Source organism: Medicago truncatula, chromosome 6, assembly GCF_003473485.1.
Source record: "Medicago truncatula cultivar Jemalong A17 chromosome 6, MtrunA17r5.0-ANR, whole genome shotgun sequence".
Classification (NCBI taxonomy): domain Eukaryota; kingdom Viridiplantae; phylum Streptophyta; class Magnoliopsida; order Fabales; family Fabaceae; genus Medicago; species Medicago truncatula.
The window spans coordinates 37,243,293-37,259,735 of record NC_053047.1 but is presented as its reverse complement, the minus strand read 5'-3'; the positions used below and the strand labels follow the sequence as shown (position 1 = coordinate 37,259,735).

Genomic DNA, 16,443 nt, shown 5'->3' with positions numbered 1-16,443 from the left:
ATTTTGAGATAAATAAGACCTACTTAATGTCTGTTTGGTTTCCACGTTTAAACCTTGTTTCTCGCGTCCTAAAGCATTTTTTAGTGTGATTTACTAAAGCTAGATATTCAAGCTTTTGAACCCCGGGATTCTACAAGTTCTTTAATATGCACCCTATTAGAATCTTGATACGACCAATTCATTCATACCAACCTATTATCCATGCAACATCATAAATGTGAAATGGTTTTTTAAAAAGGGTTTTTTCTTAATGAAAACCTTAGAATCTTCCTCTATGTTTTGAGATAAATAAGACCTACTTATAGTTCTGCAATCTGTAGTTAGCATTATCGGGCTTACTATAACTTGTGAATCAGATTTACTAACAAAAATACAAAGGGCCAGCAGAATACCTTTATTTCGAATGAACCGCAATAAAGTTATCTACAACTAACTGAAGCTAAATCACATTGAGCTTGTAAAACTGATATAAACCATACATTACAGAACAAATCAGTAAACCAATTTCAATAACCTCCACACTTTCTTGTTCTCTTCCCAAAAAGAAACTAATTAAGAAAAGAATTGAAAATCAAAGCGAGACAAACTTTTTGGGCTTTGCTGTAGTATTGCTTTTGTCATCAGTAGACAGAAAGCTCTCTAAAATCCTTTTTCGCTGATGCGCACAAGAGTCACACCAAGTATGTTGCACCATTGTCAGAGATTGATGGATTTTCATCGAGGAGTATGGATACGATGCACTTCTATTCCTGCAAACAAAATATATTATTACTATATAATTTTCTCAGTCAGAGTCAAGCACATAAATTGTTAGGTGACGTACAATATCATAATCAGTTCCTACAAAGGCCTGCAAATTGTTAAAAGTATTCAAATAATAGGATTTTAGTTTTAGGAATTAAAGGAAAGAAACAGAGACTGAAAAATGAGAAAATATCTCAAAGAGCCATATTGGTTTCTTGATTGCTTCACTTTTCTATGAAAAAAATCATTTATCAATAATACCAGGATTCAAGCTAAACAAAATGGATAGACTACAGTGAAGTGAAGACTTGAAGTTGTTTTGTAAAACCAAATTCGTACACTATTTTCTAAATCTACTCATCTTTTGTGTGCTCATAGATATCATGGAAAACGAAACAACATTTCTACAGTAGTCTAAAATACAAAATAAAACTGATAATGAAGAATCAACATACTAATCCATCTTACATGCCCTCTAAAAATCAAGTTTCCAAACTAGACTAAATCTCCTCAGTCCTCACTGACATGACCTTCTCCAAGGGATTGTGGCTGCTACTATTACTGCTAGTCACTTAGTCCTAATGAGTAAGGATATGCAAAAACATAGGCAAAAATTTATTTGAAGGAACATTTATTGCCCTTACTAGTTAACCTTTCTCTTTTAAAATTCTACAAAGCTATGTCCCCTTACCCTTAAATTTTCAATGCAATCAGTTTTTGATCCTTGATATAGACAATAATGGAAACCGAGCTTTTCTGTTTCCTAATTTTGAGCTGGTTTCTTAACAAAATATTTGTCATGATACAAAGCTGTTACACCCAATAGCATAGTAACAACACTAATAAAAATGAATGTTGTTTCCTAAAACTCTACCATCTCTGCATTTCTTTTACTTTTTTTAAAGTAATCAAAGTATATATAACCTTAAAAAAAACAAAAACAGAGTATGTTATGAGATTCTAAACAACAAGAACCAAGCCTTATCCTACTAAGCGGGGTCGGCTACATGGATCAGACGAAAATATAACCTTCATTATTAGGTGTCCAACCATGCATCACCTCACTTTCCGTGCCTAGTCAAAATCAGATCACTAATTGTAAAAAACTATTCCTTATTCACCTCACAAACATGCCTTCTACCGCCAAGTTCAATTTCACTTAACTAGACATAGAACAAGCTACCATATTCTTATAGCAATCAAATCAATTGTTAAGGCAACTCATTCAAACCACCCGTGATAAATAAATAAATTTAATTCAATCCAGAAAGGAAAACTAACATCCAAATCTTCAAATAATGAGGGTCAACAGCTTTTCACAATCTTAAACAATGCACCACGGTAACATTCAGTACTTGCCAGCAGTATAGTCAGAAAGACTAATGACAGATACACAACATCTATAAGGTTTTGAAAAACACACTTAACAAAAGATACAACAATAAAAAAAATGAAGAGTATATTCCCCATTAGGTGAGGCAAGTACATAAATGAAATTATGCAACAATGATGAAATATAAATTTAATGATAATATATGAATAGAAAATCATCTTAGAAAGTGTTAATCTTTAAAAAGACCTCTCACGATCATTTCACGAAGAAATTTCTCTGCCATATCATTTTCATCTTCTTCAAATAGTGAAGGGATAATTATTTCATAAGTTTTAGCATTTGGAATGCAGCCATTGTCGTCCATTTTTGATAGCAAGGTCAACGCTTCGTTGAACAAGCCCATGTCACAAAACCCTTGGATCATAACGGTATATGTATAGACATTTAGATTATATAGCCTTTGACCAAAAGATCAATGCAAAATGAGCATGGTTTTAGTCAGCTCCAAAAAAAGTTGCTAGTGATTTATATGCCCGATCTATCAAAAAATGCACATCCACTCATACCTAGTGACTACCTATCCTAGTTCAATACTAGCATCTCATAACTCATAAGGTATTGGAGGGGGGAAAAGCAGTCCTCCCTAGGTACTAACATATTAGAAAATTGCGTAAAAATAAATAACAATCTATTCAACAATGTATAATGTTAATTCCAAAATACTAGCATCTCATAAGGAATTGGAGGGGGAAAACCAATCCTCCCTAGACTTTACAGATCACTATTAGTCTTTCATTACTTCTCTTCACCTTTCATTAGAGGCAAACATCTAAAAAGTACACATCATGTAGATTCCGAAACTTATGCAACCTCATACTAACAAAATAAGCTTTTTATAATTTCACTCCATGATTATATAGTCGTTTGTCAAAATTAGGTGCGACTTTCATAAGTTAGTACACTCTATATGCCTAAATATAAATACAATATAACAACAGATAAATAGAAAACATCTTACCTAGTTTCAGTCTTACAATAGGCCTCTCGTAATCATTTCACGAAGAAGTTTCTCTGCCTTATCATTTTTATCTTTATCAAATAGAGAACAGATGATTATTTCATAAGTAACGGCGTCTGGAATGCAACCATTTTCTTCCATTTTTGACAGCAAAGCCAATGATTCATCCAACAAGCCATGGCTACAAAACCCTTGAATCATAACGGTATATGTGTTGACAGTTATATTATAGCCCTTGACTAAAAGATCCTCAAAAATATTCCGTGCATCCTTTAGTCTTCCACCTTTACACAATCCGTCAATAAGAATAGTGTATGTGTACACACTTGGTTGAATACCCTGGTCTTTGAATTTCGTTAACAATGCAATTGCTTTGTCAACCTGATGGGTTTTGCATAAAGCATCTAATATAGAATTGTAAGTAACTATATTAGGTGCTACACCTCTATCATGCATCTGATCGACAAGCTGCAAAGCATATGAGATTCTCCCTGATTTGCACAATCCATCGATAAGGGCACTATAAGTTATCACATCAGGAAAAATTTGTTTGTGATGCATTTCTTTGAAAAGTTTCATGGCTTCATCCACCATTTTAATCTTACAAAATCCATTAATCATGATACTGTAGCTCTTAGCATTAGCAGTCACTCCCCTATGAGACATAGTGTTGAATATACTCTCGGCCTTGTTCACTTCATTTACTAGACAATATCCATCCATTAAAGAGCTGTAAGTAACAACATCAGGTTTAATGCCTTGTTTCATCATCATAGCTAACACATTTTTAGCTTCTTTCACCCTTCCTTCCTTACAAAATCCATCAACCAATATACTAAAGGTATACAGATCCGGGATGATGTTTTTCAATATCATTTTATTAAAAAAATCAACTGCATCTTTCAGTTTACCAACAATGCAAAATCCACTAATTAAAGCACTATAAGTGACAACATTAGGAGAAATTCTCTTTGCAACCATTTCAGAATATAAATCAAAAGCATCATTAACATGTTTATCTTTACACATACCATCGATAATGGTATTGTACATTACCACATCAGGCTGAACTAATTTTCCATCAACTCGTCGGAGCAATTCAAGGGCTGCTTTTGTTTCACCAACTTTACACAAGCCATTAATCAAGGTTCCATAACTAACTTGGTCCAAATGAAATCCCATCGCAATAACCTTATCATGAAAGTGCAATGCTTGATGGATGTCACCTTTGAGACAAAGACCCTTGATGAGTGTAGTGAAGGTTATGGTATCTGGCTCGTAACCGTTTTTGAGAATCTTTGCCAAAACAGAAAAAGCAAAAGGGATGTGACCCAATTGACAGAAAGAATTGATGAGGATGCTGCAAGTGACCAAGTCTGAAGCAATTCCGTTTAATTCCATTTGTGGATGAAGTGAAACAACAGTAGGGTATTGATTGAGCTTGACAAGGGAAGATAAAATTTTGTTGAATTGGATGATGTGTGGTGTAGGATTCTTGTGATGAAGCAGTCGATTGAATGATGAAATGAGATTGTGTTTGTTGTTATAATCTTCATGGAATTGAGAGTATAGCCTTGAAGAAGAAGAAGTAGTGAAGCAACGAATTAGGAAATTAGGGTTTGAAAAATTGGGGATGAATACAGAGACAGCAACAACATATCTCAAATTTGAAAACGACATCGTGAATACTTGTTTGAACCAATGTTTCAAAAGTCAGATTCGGTGGTTATTTCATTTAGACATATTTATATGACTAAATAGTGACGACTATGTTGTCCGGTCCGGAAAATACTTACTTGTCTAGACACTAGATTTAGACACACATATACAAATAAGAAAAGCTAGAAAAAAATAAATAATATTTATTTTTTAAATAATGAAAAAAATGTATTTTTATGTGTGTCTAAATGGTGTCTAAAATTTGTAACCATGCAATACTTTCTCTATCGAGTAGTCACCGTAACCCTTTGATGTGATTTTTAAATAGTTATTGTGCTTAATAAAAATAGTATTTTATATTAAAATGTTTTGTTGATATTGTCATATTAGTTCTTCAATAAACTTATTTATTGTCATATTAATTTCTATAGATATTTTTTATCGATCACTGTATGATAAGAGTTAATCTGTACCCCTTTCTTCCTCTCTCTCTTCTTGTCACCCCTTTCTTCTTCTTCTTCTTCTTCTTCTTCTTCTTCTTCTTCTTGTCAGATGAGTGATTTATGGTCAATTTTGACCCAAAAATCACTCCTCCAAGTTGTTTTTCCTTCTATCCTAATTGAATACTCCCTCCGTTTCACAATGAATGTCGTTTAAGATTTTGACACACAGATTAAAAAATAGAATGAAATAATCATTAGACATAACACTTTTACTAACATATCCTTACTTTATAAGAAAAAGACAAACTTAAAGTTGCATTGAAAACTACATGAGAGAAAAGTTGGAGTATTTATTGAGGGTAAAGTTGGAAGAAAAAAAATTAAAGTTGTATTGGAAATGTAAAGTGACATTCATTTTGAAACAATTTTTTTGGCTAAAACGACACTCATTTTGAAACGGAAGGAGTAAGTGATTTCACAAATTTTCTGTTTTCTTTCGTTTGTTTTTGTGATTTTGTCGTCTCTAAACGACTCTGTTGTTTTGATTTCCCGTCTTTGTGCGGTGTGTTTTTTATTTCACGTCTTAGTGCGGAGTTGTAACGCTCTAATCGTTGTGTTATTTATTTTTGATTTATTTAGAGTCTTTTATATGATTTTAAATAATTTTGGTGATTTATGTGGTGTGATATATATTTATTATATAGTTTATTTTATAATAATTGGATTAAGTGAGAAATTACTATTATTTTGGAGTTTGGGGAGTTATTTAATATTTAATAGAATTAAGGGGAGCTAAATGAAAATAAAGGGAGTTAAGTAAATGGGAAGTTAGGAAAGTAGAGGTCAGAAGCTTTTTACGTGAAAACTGTCAAGTTGGGAGAAAAGGGAGAGAAGAGCAAGTAGAGCCAAGAACCATTTTTGCTGTGCATTTCTTCTGCAATTTCTAAGGTAAGGGTGAGGTTTGCTTCAATAGTGTAGTTATTAACTTCTGATTTTGAGTTTAACAGGTTTTGGTGAGAATTGGGAATTATGGGTTTTTGTGATGAAATGATGATTTTGGGGTGGAAGTTGTGGTTCTGAAGTTAGAAATAGGTTCTGAGTGCATACAGTAAGTTAATTCATATCTGTAAACTGATTTGGGGAGTGAATTGGAGAAAAATGGGATTTTGGGGAAAAATCAGTTTTCTACCCGTACAGAAGTTCATCGCTCGCCTCGCGAGCAGCCTTGCTCGCCAAGGCGAGTGAGCAACTTCATAGCTCGCCTCGCGAGCAGACCAACTCGCCATGACGAGCAATCCATTTGAAAACATGATTTTTGAATTGTTGTTATAAGATGTTTTTGGGATAGTTTAAGGTGCCTAAATGATTTTAGAGAGGACTGGAGCAAGTTTTAGATTAAAAAGATGAATAAGGAGCTTATAATTGAGGTTTGAATGAGAGAAATGTCAAAACTCCCGAGAGTACCTTATTTTCGCTCGCCTCGAGTTCGCCTTGAACTCGCCATGGCGAGTAACCTGTTTTGTGAACTCGCCATAGCGAGCAGATGTGCTCGCGAGGCGAGTTACTCATTTTTGCATGCTGATTGTTATTATGTGAATGGTGATGATTGATGTTGTTGTTTTGAGCATAGTTATATTTAATTATGTATTATTCTGGATTGTTGGATCACTGTTTGATGATGTTGCTGATGGTTGAATGTATGTTATATTTATTGAATCATACATGTTGTATAAATTGGAGTCATATGAAGAATGTATGCATGGTCTAGTTGTATGTAGATATACACGAGTGGGTCCATTGCATATGCATAAACAGCGGGAGGACTCATGTCCTGGAACACTAGTTGTTCACAGCGGTGAGGGCTTCAGTCCTGATGAATGCTTTAACCATTCAAAAGGGGTGAGGACTTCGGTCCTGTTTGGTACCACATGCATATTTGCATAATTGAGGAGTCTTAGTGGTGTCGTCATGTCATGCATGAGTCTTGTTGTTGGTTGTAAGTTGTCATATTGATGATGTTGTTTGATGAGTATAATATATTGTAATAAATTGATTTGTTGGTGATGTTGTTGTTGCTTGTGAAATATATGTTTATATTTACAAGATAATATATTGATGTTATAGGGTGTTAGATTCAATTGATGATTTTAATATCTATATTTTATTGTTGTGAATCTCACCCCTTCTGCTTGAAAATGTTGCCCTTCCTATGGGTAACTTGCAAGTGATCCTGAGTAGTCGGTGGTGGCTCAAGTGTCGTGTCTAGGGCTCTGATGCGTGGGATGGGAATTATTATTATTGTTTTTCTGTCCTATGTATCAATTTTTGGACTTGTTGATGTGGCCCTATGATTGTTTAGATTTCTTTGATGAGGCTTTTATGCCAGGATAATTTGATGGAGAATTTAACCGTTGTTGTTATTGTTTAAATGCAAATATTCCGCTGCATAATTATTGAAGTTTATGAAAGATTTTGAATTAAGTAGTTTTATTTTCTACTAGACCATTGACCCGTGCTAACGCACGTGTCATTTAAAAAATTAATACTCACTGAAAAAATAAGACACTGTAGTTCGCTTGAATGTAAAAATTGTCGTGAATCAAAGCAAAATGTCAATTACCATAGGCTTTGTTATTGTTCCATAATTCTAGTACGTAGTTCTTGTTACTTTAACATAACATATAATTTTAAAAGGGAAACTGAAATTCGTTGACATGCAAATAGTTTCAATAAGTAAGAAAATGAATAGTACACAAAAAAGTCCTACACATTACGGAAAACTTCTCTGTAGATCACACTTGATGCAACATCGGTATCATCGTTGTCGTCGTCATTAATCAATATCTTTAAACCACCCCTCGAAGCAACCCGTGATATTGCGACGTACAACTGTCCATGTGAAAAATAACAAAGATGAATCCAAAACGACATCTAAAAATTTCAATAAACAGATAGCTACCTCAGTTGACTCAATCATGCTTTCAATTGTCATTCGGTTAGTGTTGAGCAAGTCATCTGATAAAGACGCGGAGCTGTTCGTTGAAATTTGGCTGACACTTCGAGTGAACTGTATTGATGCATTTTTCATTCTAATAAAAGGGCACCAATGTTAATAGAAGAGTAGTGAGACCTCCTGACAACTTAATTACGACCAAAAAAACTTGCCTTTATTCTAAAGCATATAAAAATGTAAATGGTTACCGTGTCATGTACGCAGCGACATCAGGCAAATCGCCATTAAGTATCAGCTTAGTCCCATTAAAGGCATTAGCAACTCCCATAGCACCTAATTTTTTAAAAAATCAACAGCAAGTGAACATAATTTCACATTTCATTGTTGATATCAGCAGAAAGCACAAACTTAAAACACGACATACCTAAATACATGCGTGTCTTGCAAAACTGCAATATAAATATAGTAGGTGTGTCGTTGTCATGGTTGCCAAAAAAGGTCACAATTTTGTCAGCATGTTCACCCCAAAGAGAGCAATGCAAGCGGTTGTTTCTGTAATAAAATATTACCAAAATATCAATTCAGGAACATAAGGTATATTAAAATTATATTACAACCAGGTACAAAGAAAGAGACAAATCTTACTCAAGATCTTCTAAAGTGAGATCAATAACCCTGCTTTTCCTTCCGTCCTTTTCAGTTTCCCTTATATCACCTCTTTCAATTACATGACCAATAACATCTGAAATTACGTAAACAAAAGCAAAAACAAATGTATGAAATTCCTAAACGAATGCTTATAGGTAGAAATAATGTACAACACACATTCAGAATTGAAGTCTTACCCGTAGATACTTCCTCGACAGTTGAAGAGAGAATTTCATTGAATGGCTTGAACTCAAAAACGTTCATAGGGATAGCAGGCGAGTGTACTTTGGTAAAAGTTGAATTATGCATCATACTAAGCTTATGTTTGTGTGAAGTTACCTTATAAGGACTTTCATTAAAACCTACAATTGCATTTTCAAGTTGATATGTACCCCCTTCTTGAATCATGGACTTGAACTTTGCCACCAAATCTTTTCTAGCTGTGGCGTGAATTCGTTCACCCTATTGACGACAACAACAACATTAAACAGCTGGTTAAATTACATAACTAAAAAACAACAATGACGTTAGTTTAATTTTAAAGCTAAGAGTGCAAACATGCAGAAACCTTTTCATCGACCAGTAACATGTTCATGAAAATGATGCTAGTGGGGACCTTCTTCTCTCGAATCAACCAAATGTGAGCAACTCGCACACACATCTTGAGATTCTTTCTTCCTCCAGAAACAGCTGAGATTGAGTGTATTTGGCAAACATCATTGACTTGTTTTTTCCTTTCCAAGAAAGAGGATGCTTATTTAGATTGAGATGGTTTGGCTAATAGGTTATGATATATTTATAGGAAAAAGGTGGAATACATGTGAGTAGGATATGTCGGTTGAGCAATAAAGAGTATTAGTTATCAAGATAAGCACAAAATAGTGGAACAAAATCAGGAAGTGGCCAACATTTTAGAATAAAGATTAATATGAATAAAATGAAATTAATATTGTTGATGGGACACTTTGTTTTACTTAAGAATTGACATTTTTTTTTTACTTAAGAATTTACCATAGTTGATTCACCAAAACATATTTTAGAGATGTGGATGAAATGTGTAGTAGTTACTTGAATGAGAGGAATTAGGATTTTTAGTTTGTTTCCACCCAAAACATATTTTAGAGATGTGGATAAAATCCCCTACTTATTTGAATGAGAGAAATAAGGATTTTAGTTTGTTTCCACCAAAAAGTTACTTTAGAGATGTGGATGAAATCTCCTAGTTACTTGAATGAGAAGAATTAGGATTTTTAGTTTGTTTCCACCGAAAACATACTTTAGAGATGTGGATGAAATCCCCTACTTATTTGAATGAGAGAAATAAGGATTTTAGTTTGTTTCAACCAAAAAGTTAGATTAGAGATGTGGATGAAATCTCTTAGTTACTTGAATGAGAGAAATTAGGATTAGGATTTAAGTTTGTTTCCACCCAAAACATATTTTAGAGATGTGGATGAAATCTTTAGTAGTTACTTGAATGAGAGGAATTAGGATTTTTAGTTTGTTTCCACCCAAAACATATTTTAGAGATGTGGATGAAATCTTTAGTGGTTACTTGAATGAGAGGAATTATGATTTTTAGTTTGTTTCCACCCAAAACATATTTTAAATATGTGGATGAAATCCCCTAATTATTTGAATGAGAGAAATAAGGATTTTAATTTGTTTCCACCAAAAACTTAGTTTAGAGATGTGGATGAAATCTCTTAGTTACTTGAATGAGAGAAATTAGGATTAGGATTTTAGTTTGTTTCCACCCAAAACATATTTTAGAGATGTGGATGAAGTCTTTAGTAGTTATTTGAATGAGAGGAATTAGGATTTTTAGTTTGTTTCCACCCAAAATATATTTTTGAGATGTGGATGAAATCCCCTAATTATTTGAATGAGAGAAATAAGAATTTTAGTTTCTTTCCACCAAAAAGTTAGTTTAGAGATGTGGATGAAATCTCTTAGTTACTTGATTGAGAGAAATTAGGATTAGGATTTTAGTTTGTTTCCACCCAAAACATATTTTAGAGATTAGGATTAGTAATTGTTAGTAATAATGTTAAAGGAGACGTTACACAGCTATGGTACTAAATTGATTCTAGTAATTGTTACTAATAATGTTACTAAAAGCCATGTTACTAAAATGCTTCAGTAACACAGTCATGCTACTAAATTGATTCAACAACACAAACACAAACACAAATATATAAATAAAAAAGCAAAGCAAGCAAGGCTAAATTATTTATTAAATTCAAGGGACATTTGCTAAATTCAAAGACAAAAAAATAGATGCTTCCAAAACTCTAAGAAACTAAAACTTAAAATTCAAATTGGAAAGGTCTTGCACAATTTATCTAAACATGGACTAATTGTAAATAACATCAAGGTAGATGGTATCATGTGACCCAACCATCGGAGCACCCCCTCTGATCTTCACACCTTCACAGAGCCTGCGAGCTTCCACAAACCTATTCCAACGCCGTCCTCTCTTGAAGTGTTCATAAGGAATAGTTGCAAAAGTTAGCTCACAAACGGAAAAGGAACAAAAGAAGTTAAGGTGGACACGAAAAGTATATCATACCATGCAACCTTTAGTAACATCATACTCAGTTAATTTTTTTTCGAAATCAAGAACCATGTCACTAATATTGTGCGATAAGCGAGAAGAGATGTTATTGGGGGGAGATACGCATACTGCACCCTGAAAAAAATAACAAACAAAAACATCACAAACGTTGATAAAATAGAATGCAAATAATTAAGAATAGGTATATTTCGCAAAAAACTGAGCTTGTTGATTGCTTTGTCAAGATCAGAAAAATGATTTTTCACCAACGGACCTACAAAAGATTGAAAGGGATTGAAAGAATGATTTATACTTTAAAACAGCGATGATTGTTTCTGGAAGCCATGTTGAAAAGAGATTTCAGTTTAGGAGAAAGGATTAAAATATATTGGTGAGGGTTTGGAGGAGAGAAAGGTATGGTTTTAAAAAGAGATTTTGGTTTAGGAGAAAGGATTAAAATATATTGGTTAGGGTTTGGAGGAGGGGAATTAGGAAATATGGTTTAGGAGGAGTGAAGTTAGATGGTTAGGGTTTGGAGGAGGAGAATTAGGAAATATGGTTAGGTTTCAAAGGAGGAAAAAGTTGCTAAAATATTAGGGTTAAAATATTAGGCTAAAATTAGGGCAACAAAGCTTTGTTTAGGTATAAGAAGATTTAAGAAATTTTGAAATGTAGTGTAGCATGCCCGTTTTGGTGAATTACTCTGATGAATATTTTATATTTAATTACTTTTGGGTAACGGGGTGTTACACGGTGTTTATTTGATTTAGGTTGAAAGATTAGCTTTGAGTAAGTGTTGATTCGATCAATGACAATGACTTTATCGTCGTCAACGTTACAGATCTGGAGACATGAGTATTCCGAAGACTTGAATATAGTTATATTAGTCATATTTGTAGTCATGGATACTTTGTCGTTTTATGCTATTAACATGGATGTTGTGAGTTTGTTCATAGATTCATCCTTTTTGTTTTTAGCGAATTTAAATTTGTAATGTATCGATGTACTTTATCAATTTGAATGAACGAATATCGTTTACTTTTCTCAAAAAAAATGTCAGCATTTAAGTACTACTTCAACATCAGAGATTATTTTAATTAATAAAATGCATAATCAAAAACTATTTTGAAATTTTGATACATTGAAGGATTATTGTGACTACTTTCAGACATTTAGAGATTAAAATGACTATTATCCCTTTTATTTATTTAGCAGGGTTCAATAAAAAAAATTGTGAGACTTTGAGAAAACAAATGTTTGTCCCTAAGACTATCCACAAATACAAATTTTTAAATACATTCGTTACTCTTTTTCAACTATATCCATTATTATACTACAAATTGTCTTGAAATATTTAAAATCAACATTGAGTTCCTTTATGCATAAAAGACAATTCTGACAAATTTTTTACTCCAACAATTTTTTTAATACATTTGAGTTTTATAGCATACTTTTATATTAAATGACGGAGGGAGTAGAAAACAACATTGAACTAAGATACTCTTCACAAAAAAAACAAAAAATTGCACTAAAATAAAATAAAAAAAATCAAAACAAACAACATTGCACTGAGATAAGGAAATAAATTTTATGTGCAAATCAATTATTTAGTAAAAGGCACATAAAAATTAGTTTGGAAGGGTAAGTCCAAGCCTAAACTAAGTCTAAAGCACTCGTCTCCGATAGATAAGTAAAAGAAAAAAAAAGGTGGTCACTATATTTGCTAATGTTTTTACTTTGATTTATAGTTTATGAAATATTTATTTACCAACCAGGAATGATAATTTTAGTTCTAAAATAAAAATCTAGCAATGATAATTTTAGTCTTTTTTTTTTTTTTTTTTTTACCAATGATAACTTTTTTTGCTAATATTACTAATGATAATTTCAACAAATAATGTTTCAAAAGTTTAAACATTATTCGCACATTTAGATGTTAGCAAGACCCTAAATTTTATTGTCTTTTTTGTTTTTGTTTTTCTTTGTTATACTAATGAAGGGGTAGTACAAAGCAATAGGATCAACAATTGTGTGGAAAGTGTTGCAATGGAGAATATGAAGTTTTGCAAGGATGACGACCGCTAACCCAAGAGCGGTTAGATGATGGCATGAGTCTTTTTAAACTTAACTAGGGTTACAAATTCGAATTCGAGCTTGGACATCCAACAATCTTAAAATTTTTATGAAGAGTTTGTCACGCATTTGAGTCCTACAAGACTTGATGAGATAGTCTCTATAATTAGATTCTTGGTTTACAACAAAAAAGGATGACGACCCTTATAATTTTGGTGTTTGGCCTGGGAGAAAAAAGGATGACAAACCTCATACCCTTAGGGTCCGTTTGGTTCGAGAGTTTTGGAGTGGAGGGGAGGGGAGGGAAGGGGAGGGGAGATTTTTAATTTGAAGTGTTTGGTTCAATTTTTAGAAGGGAAGGGAAGGGGAGGGGAGGGGAGCAAATCTCTTTAAAATTTTATTGCATTGCCATAATTATCCTTAAATTAATTTCAAATCTCAATATTAACCTTGTAACAACTTTATTATTATTAGATTATATTATTTTTGTAACAATCTTATTATTATTATTAGGTTATCTTATTCTTGTAACAATTATTATTATTATTTTGTTATATTTTCCTTGTAACAATTTTTATTATTATATAATCTACCACTCTTATTTGTTAGATGTACAAACCGCTCTTACTACTACTTTGTTGTTGTCAACGACTGCTTGAGGCTTCCTCCAAAGTGAATTGTGAGTAATTTCATCATCTCATTGTCTATATCGTAGTATTATTATTTAAGATAAAATAGCGGCTTAGATGTGTGCTTGTCTTTGTCAGTTTCTGAAATCGTAAAAACAAACAGTTTCTTTTATTTAATTAAGTTTAAGGGTAAAACGGTAAAACACTGTTAAAATCCCTCCCCTCCCCTTGTGAACCAAACACACTTTTAATTAAAAATATCTTCCCTCCACTCCCCTCCGTAAAAATCCCTCCCCTCCCCTCCTAATTCTCGAACCAAACGGACCCTAGTCAACGTGTTAATTAGATTAACAACAATTGCACATTTTGAATACTAATGTTGTTATCATCAAAAAGGGGGAGATTGTTGGAACAAAATGTGTTTAACATCACCCTTTGAGAGTTTTGATGATAACTAGGCATTAAAAATTGTCAATTGGATATGCTAATATTTGTTCAAGTGTACAGGATTATAGACAAAAATTTGACATCTTAAAAAGGTCTTGGAAGAATAATAGAGAGCAAAGGAATCAACAAATCAAGGAAGCTTAAAGCGTATGAAGAAAACTGCTTCTGAAGACAAAGTGCTCCTGAAAGTGGTGACGTCATTAGAAGCAAGTCCATCAGAAGCAAGTTCATCAGAAGCTGTAGTTCATCAGGAGATGCAAGACTTAAAGCTTCAAAGGTTGTTCATGGATTTAATCTCGTCTAAGCATTGCAGAAGATTGGAAAAGTGAAGCAACGACTAGTTTGAAAAGATTTGAAGGCATCAGATGCTTGTTCTTCAAAGAGCGTTGACAAAGTACAATTGTACGAAGTGTACAACCACTACCTCCACTACTCTGTTTTTGTCTCTGCTACAAGACAAGAAAAACAGCTCTGCCTGCAAAGATGTTCATTCACAATGGGAATGCATTTGAAATTGATTCTTAATATGACAATAACCATATCAGGCAAAAGATCATTGGTGATTGATCAAAGCTTCAAACGACTCTATTTTGATGTGCTGGCAATTCACAACGTCTCTTTCACACCTCTATATAAAGGAGTGAAGACTTAGAGTTTTGTACAGAACAATACCAAGAATTACAAGTACCAAAACTCTGCTGAAATTGTTCTACATTCAAAAGTTCACTTAGAATTTCTTATCAAAGTTCATATCTTATAAATTCTAGAGTCTTAAGAGTCTGTATCTAATTTGTATTGCCACTGATTGTATATCAAGTGTTCAACCTCAAACATTTTTTTTGTAATTCTGTTTGAATTAAGAAGTCTTTTGCAGTTTTGCTTGAGCATTAGAAGTCTCTTGATTGTGTTCAGGAGCATAGGAAGTCTCTTGCAGTTGTGCTTGAGCAATTTCAAGTCTCTTGCTAATTTTAACGAGCAATTGTAATAAGATATTACATAGTGAACTCTCCTTGGAAGTGCAACGGGGACAGGAATGACTTCCGGTTTGTGGAAGGAACTTGTATAATTGCTTTGTGCTTTCTTCTCTCTCTGTTTTATCCGCTACATCTAGTCCTGAACATCAGTTCAGAAGTGGAACTCTATCTGCTTCCGATCAGTATTGTCGGCTTAGGAGAAAAAGAAGAAAAAGCCACCACGATTCAACCCCCCTTGTGTTTTTCTCACCTTAAGTCTAACCCCGGTCCAACCCTAAAACCTTGAACCTATACACATACCGGTTTGATATCCGATCCGGTTCTAATTACCTTGCCTATAATTGAACTTGTAGTTGCTTGTTGTTGTGTTGCTATATTTAGTGGTGAGTTTTTGTTTATAAAAAAATAAACTTTGATTTAGCCTAGAATACCTAACCATGTATGTTGAGTTTGAATGAATTTGCCTGTTTTTTTTTTTTTTTTTTTTTCATTTCCAATTTATTTGTCCTATACTAATCATCCAAGCCTTACAATAAAATCATGGCAAACAAAGTTAATTACGTTTGTATTTTAGAATTTTCAAAATTTATATTGATAGATCATAAGCGTACATTAACAAAAAAAAAAAAAAACATTATCATATTCCTATTCTCCAATGTAGTGTCCATACTAAATTCCTTAATTATGGCAGAAATCTATGTCATCCTGCACAAATGTAATTAGAGATCCTCACCAAATTCATTGACATAAAATCCATCGAGTTTCTAGATAAAAGGCGTCTGTAGTGGAACCTTAACTTGTGATTTTTTTCATAAAAGAAGGCGTCTCTGCAATATTTGTTATAGGACTTGGAAATGAGCATCTGCAGAATATGACAGACCTTTCAAAAGCTCTAACTTGGATTCGGCACCATTTTTTTTTTTTTGAGGGGTTGGATTCGGCACCATGTTCAACCTTACTTTTCA

General features: G+C 33.2%; 1 protein-coding gene across 2 annotated transcripts; it reads right to left on the bottom strand.

Moving 5' to 3' along the window:
- Positions 1-357: 357 nt before the first annotated feature.
- Positions 358-4,810, bottom strand: LOC25496736 (pentatricopeptide repeat-containing protein At1g12300, mitochondrial). 2 transcript variants are annotated; one of them, XM_024786294.2, is made up of 2 exons: positions 3,096-4,810; positions 358-749 (listed from the first exon to the last, which is right to left on the bottom strand). In XM_024786294.2, the coding sequence occupies exon 1, from the start codon at positions 4,773-4,775 to the stop codon at positions 3,108-3,110; it is 1,668 nt and encodes a 555-aa protein (XP_024642062.2). In that variant the 5' UTR covers positions 4,776-4,810; the 3' UTR covers positions 358-749; positions 3,096-3,107. The 2 variants fall into 2 exon arrangements, with proteins under 2 accessions (XP_024642062.2, XP_039682636.1); XM_039826702.1 differs by lacking the exon at positions 358-749 and adding an exon at positions 757-2,491.
- Positions 4,811-16,443: the final 11,633 nt, after the last annotated feature.

Coding starts and splice junctions, on each gene's coding strand:
- LOC25496736 (XM_024786294.2), bottom strand. CDS start 4,775: ATGTCGTTTTCAAATTTGAGATATGTTGTTGCTGTCTCTGTATTCATC.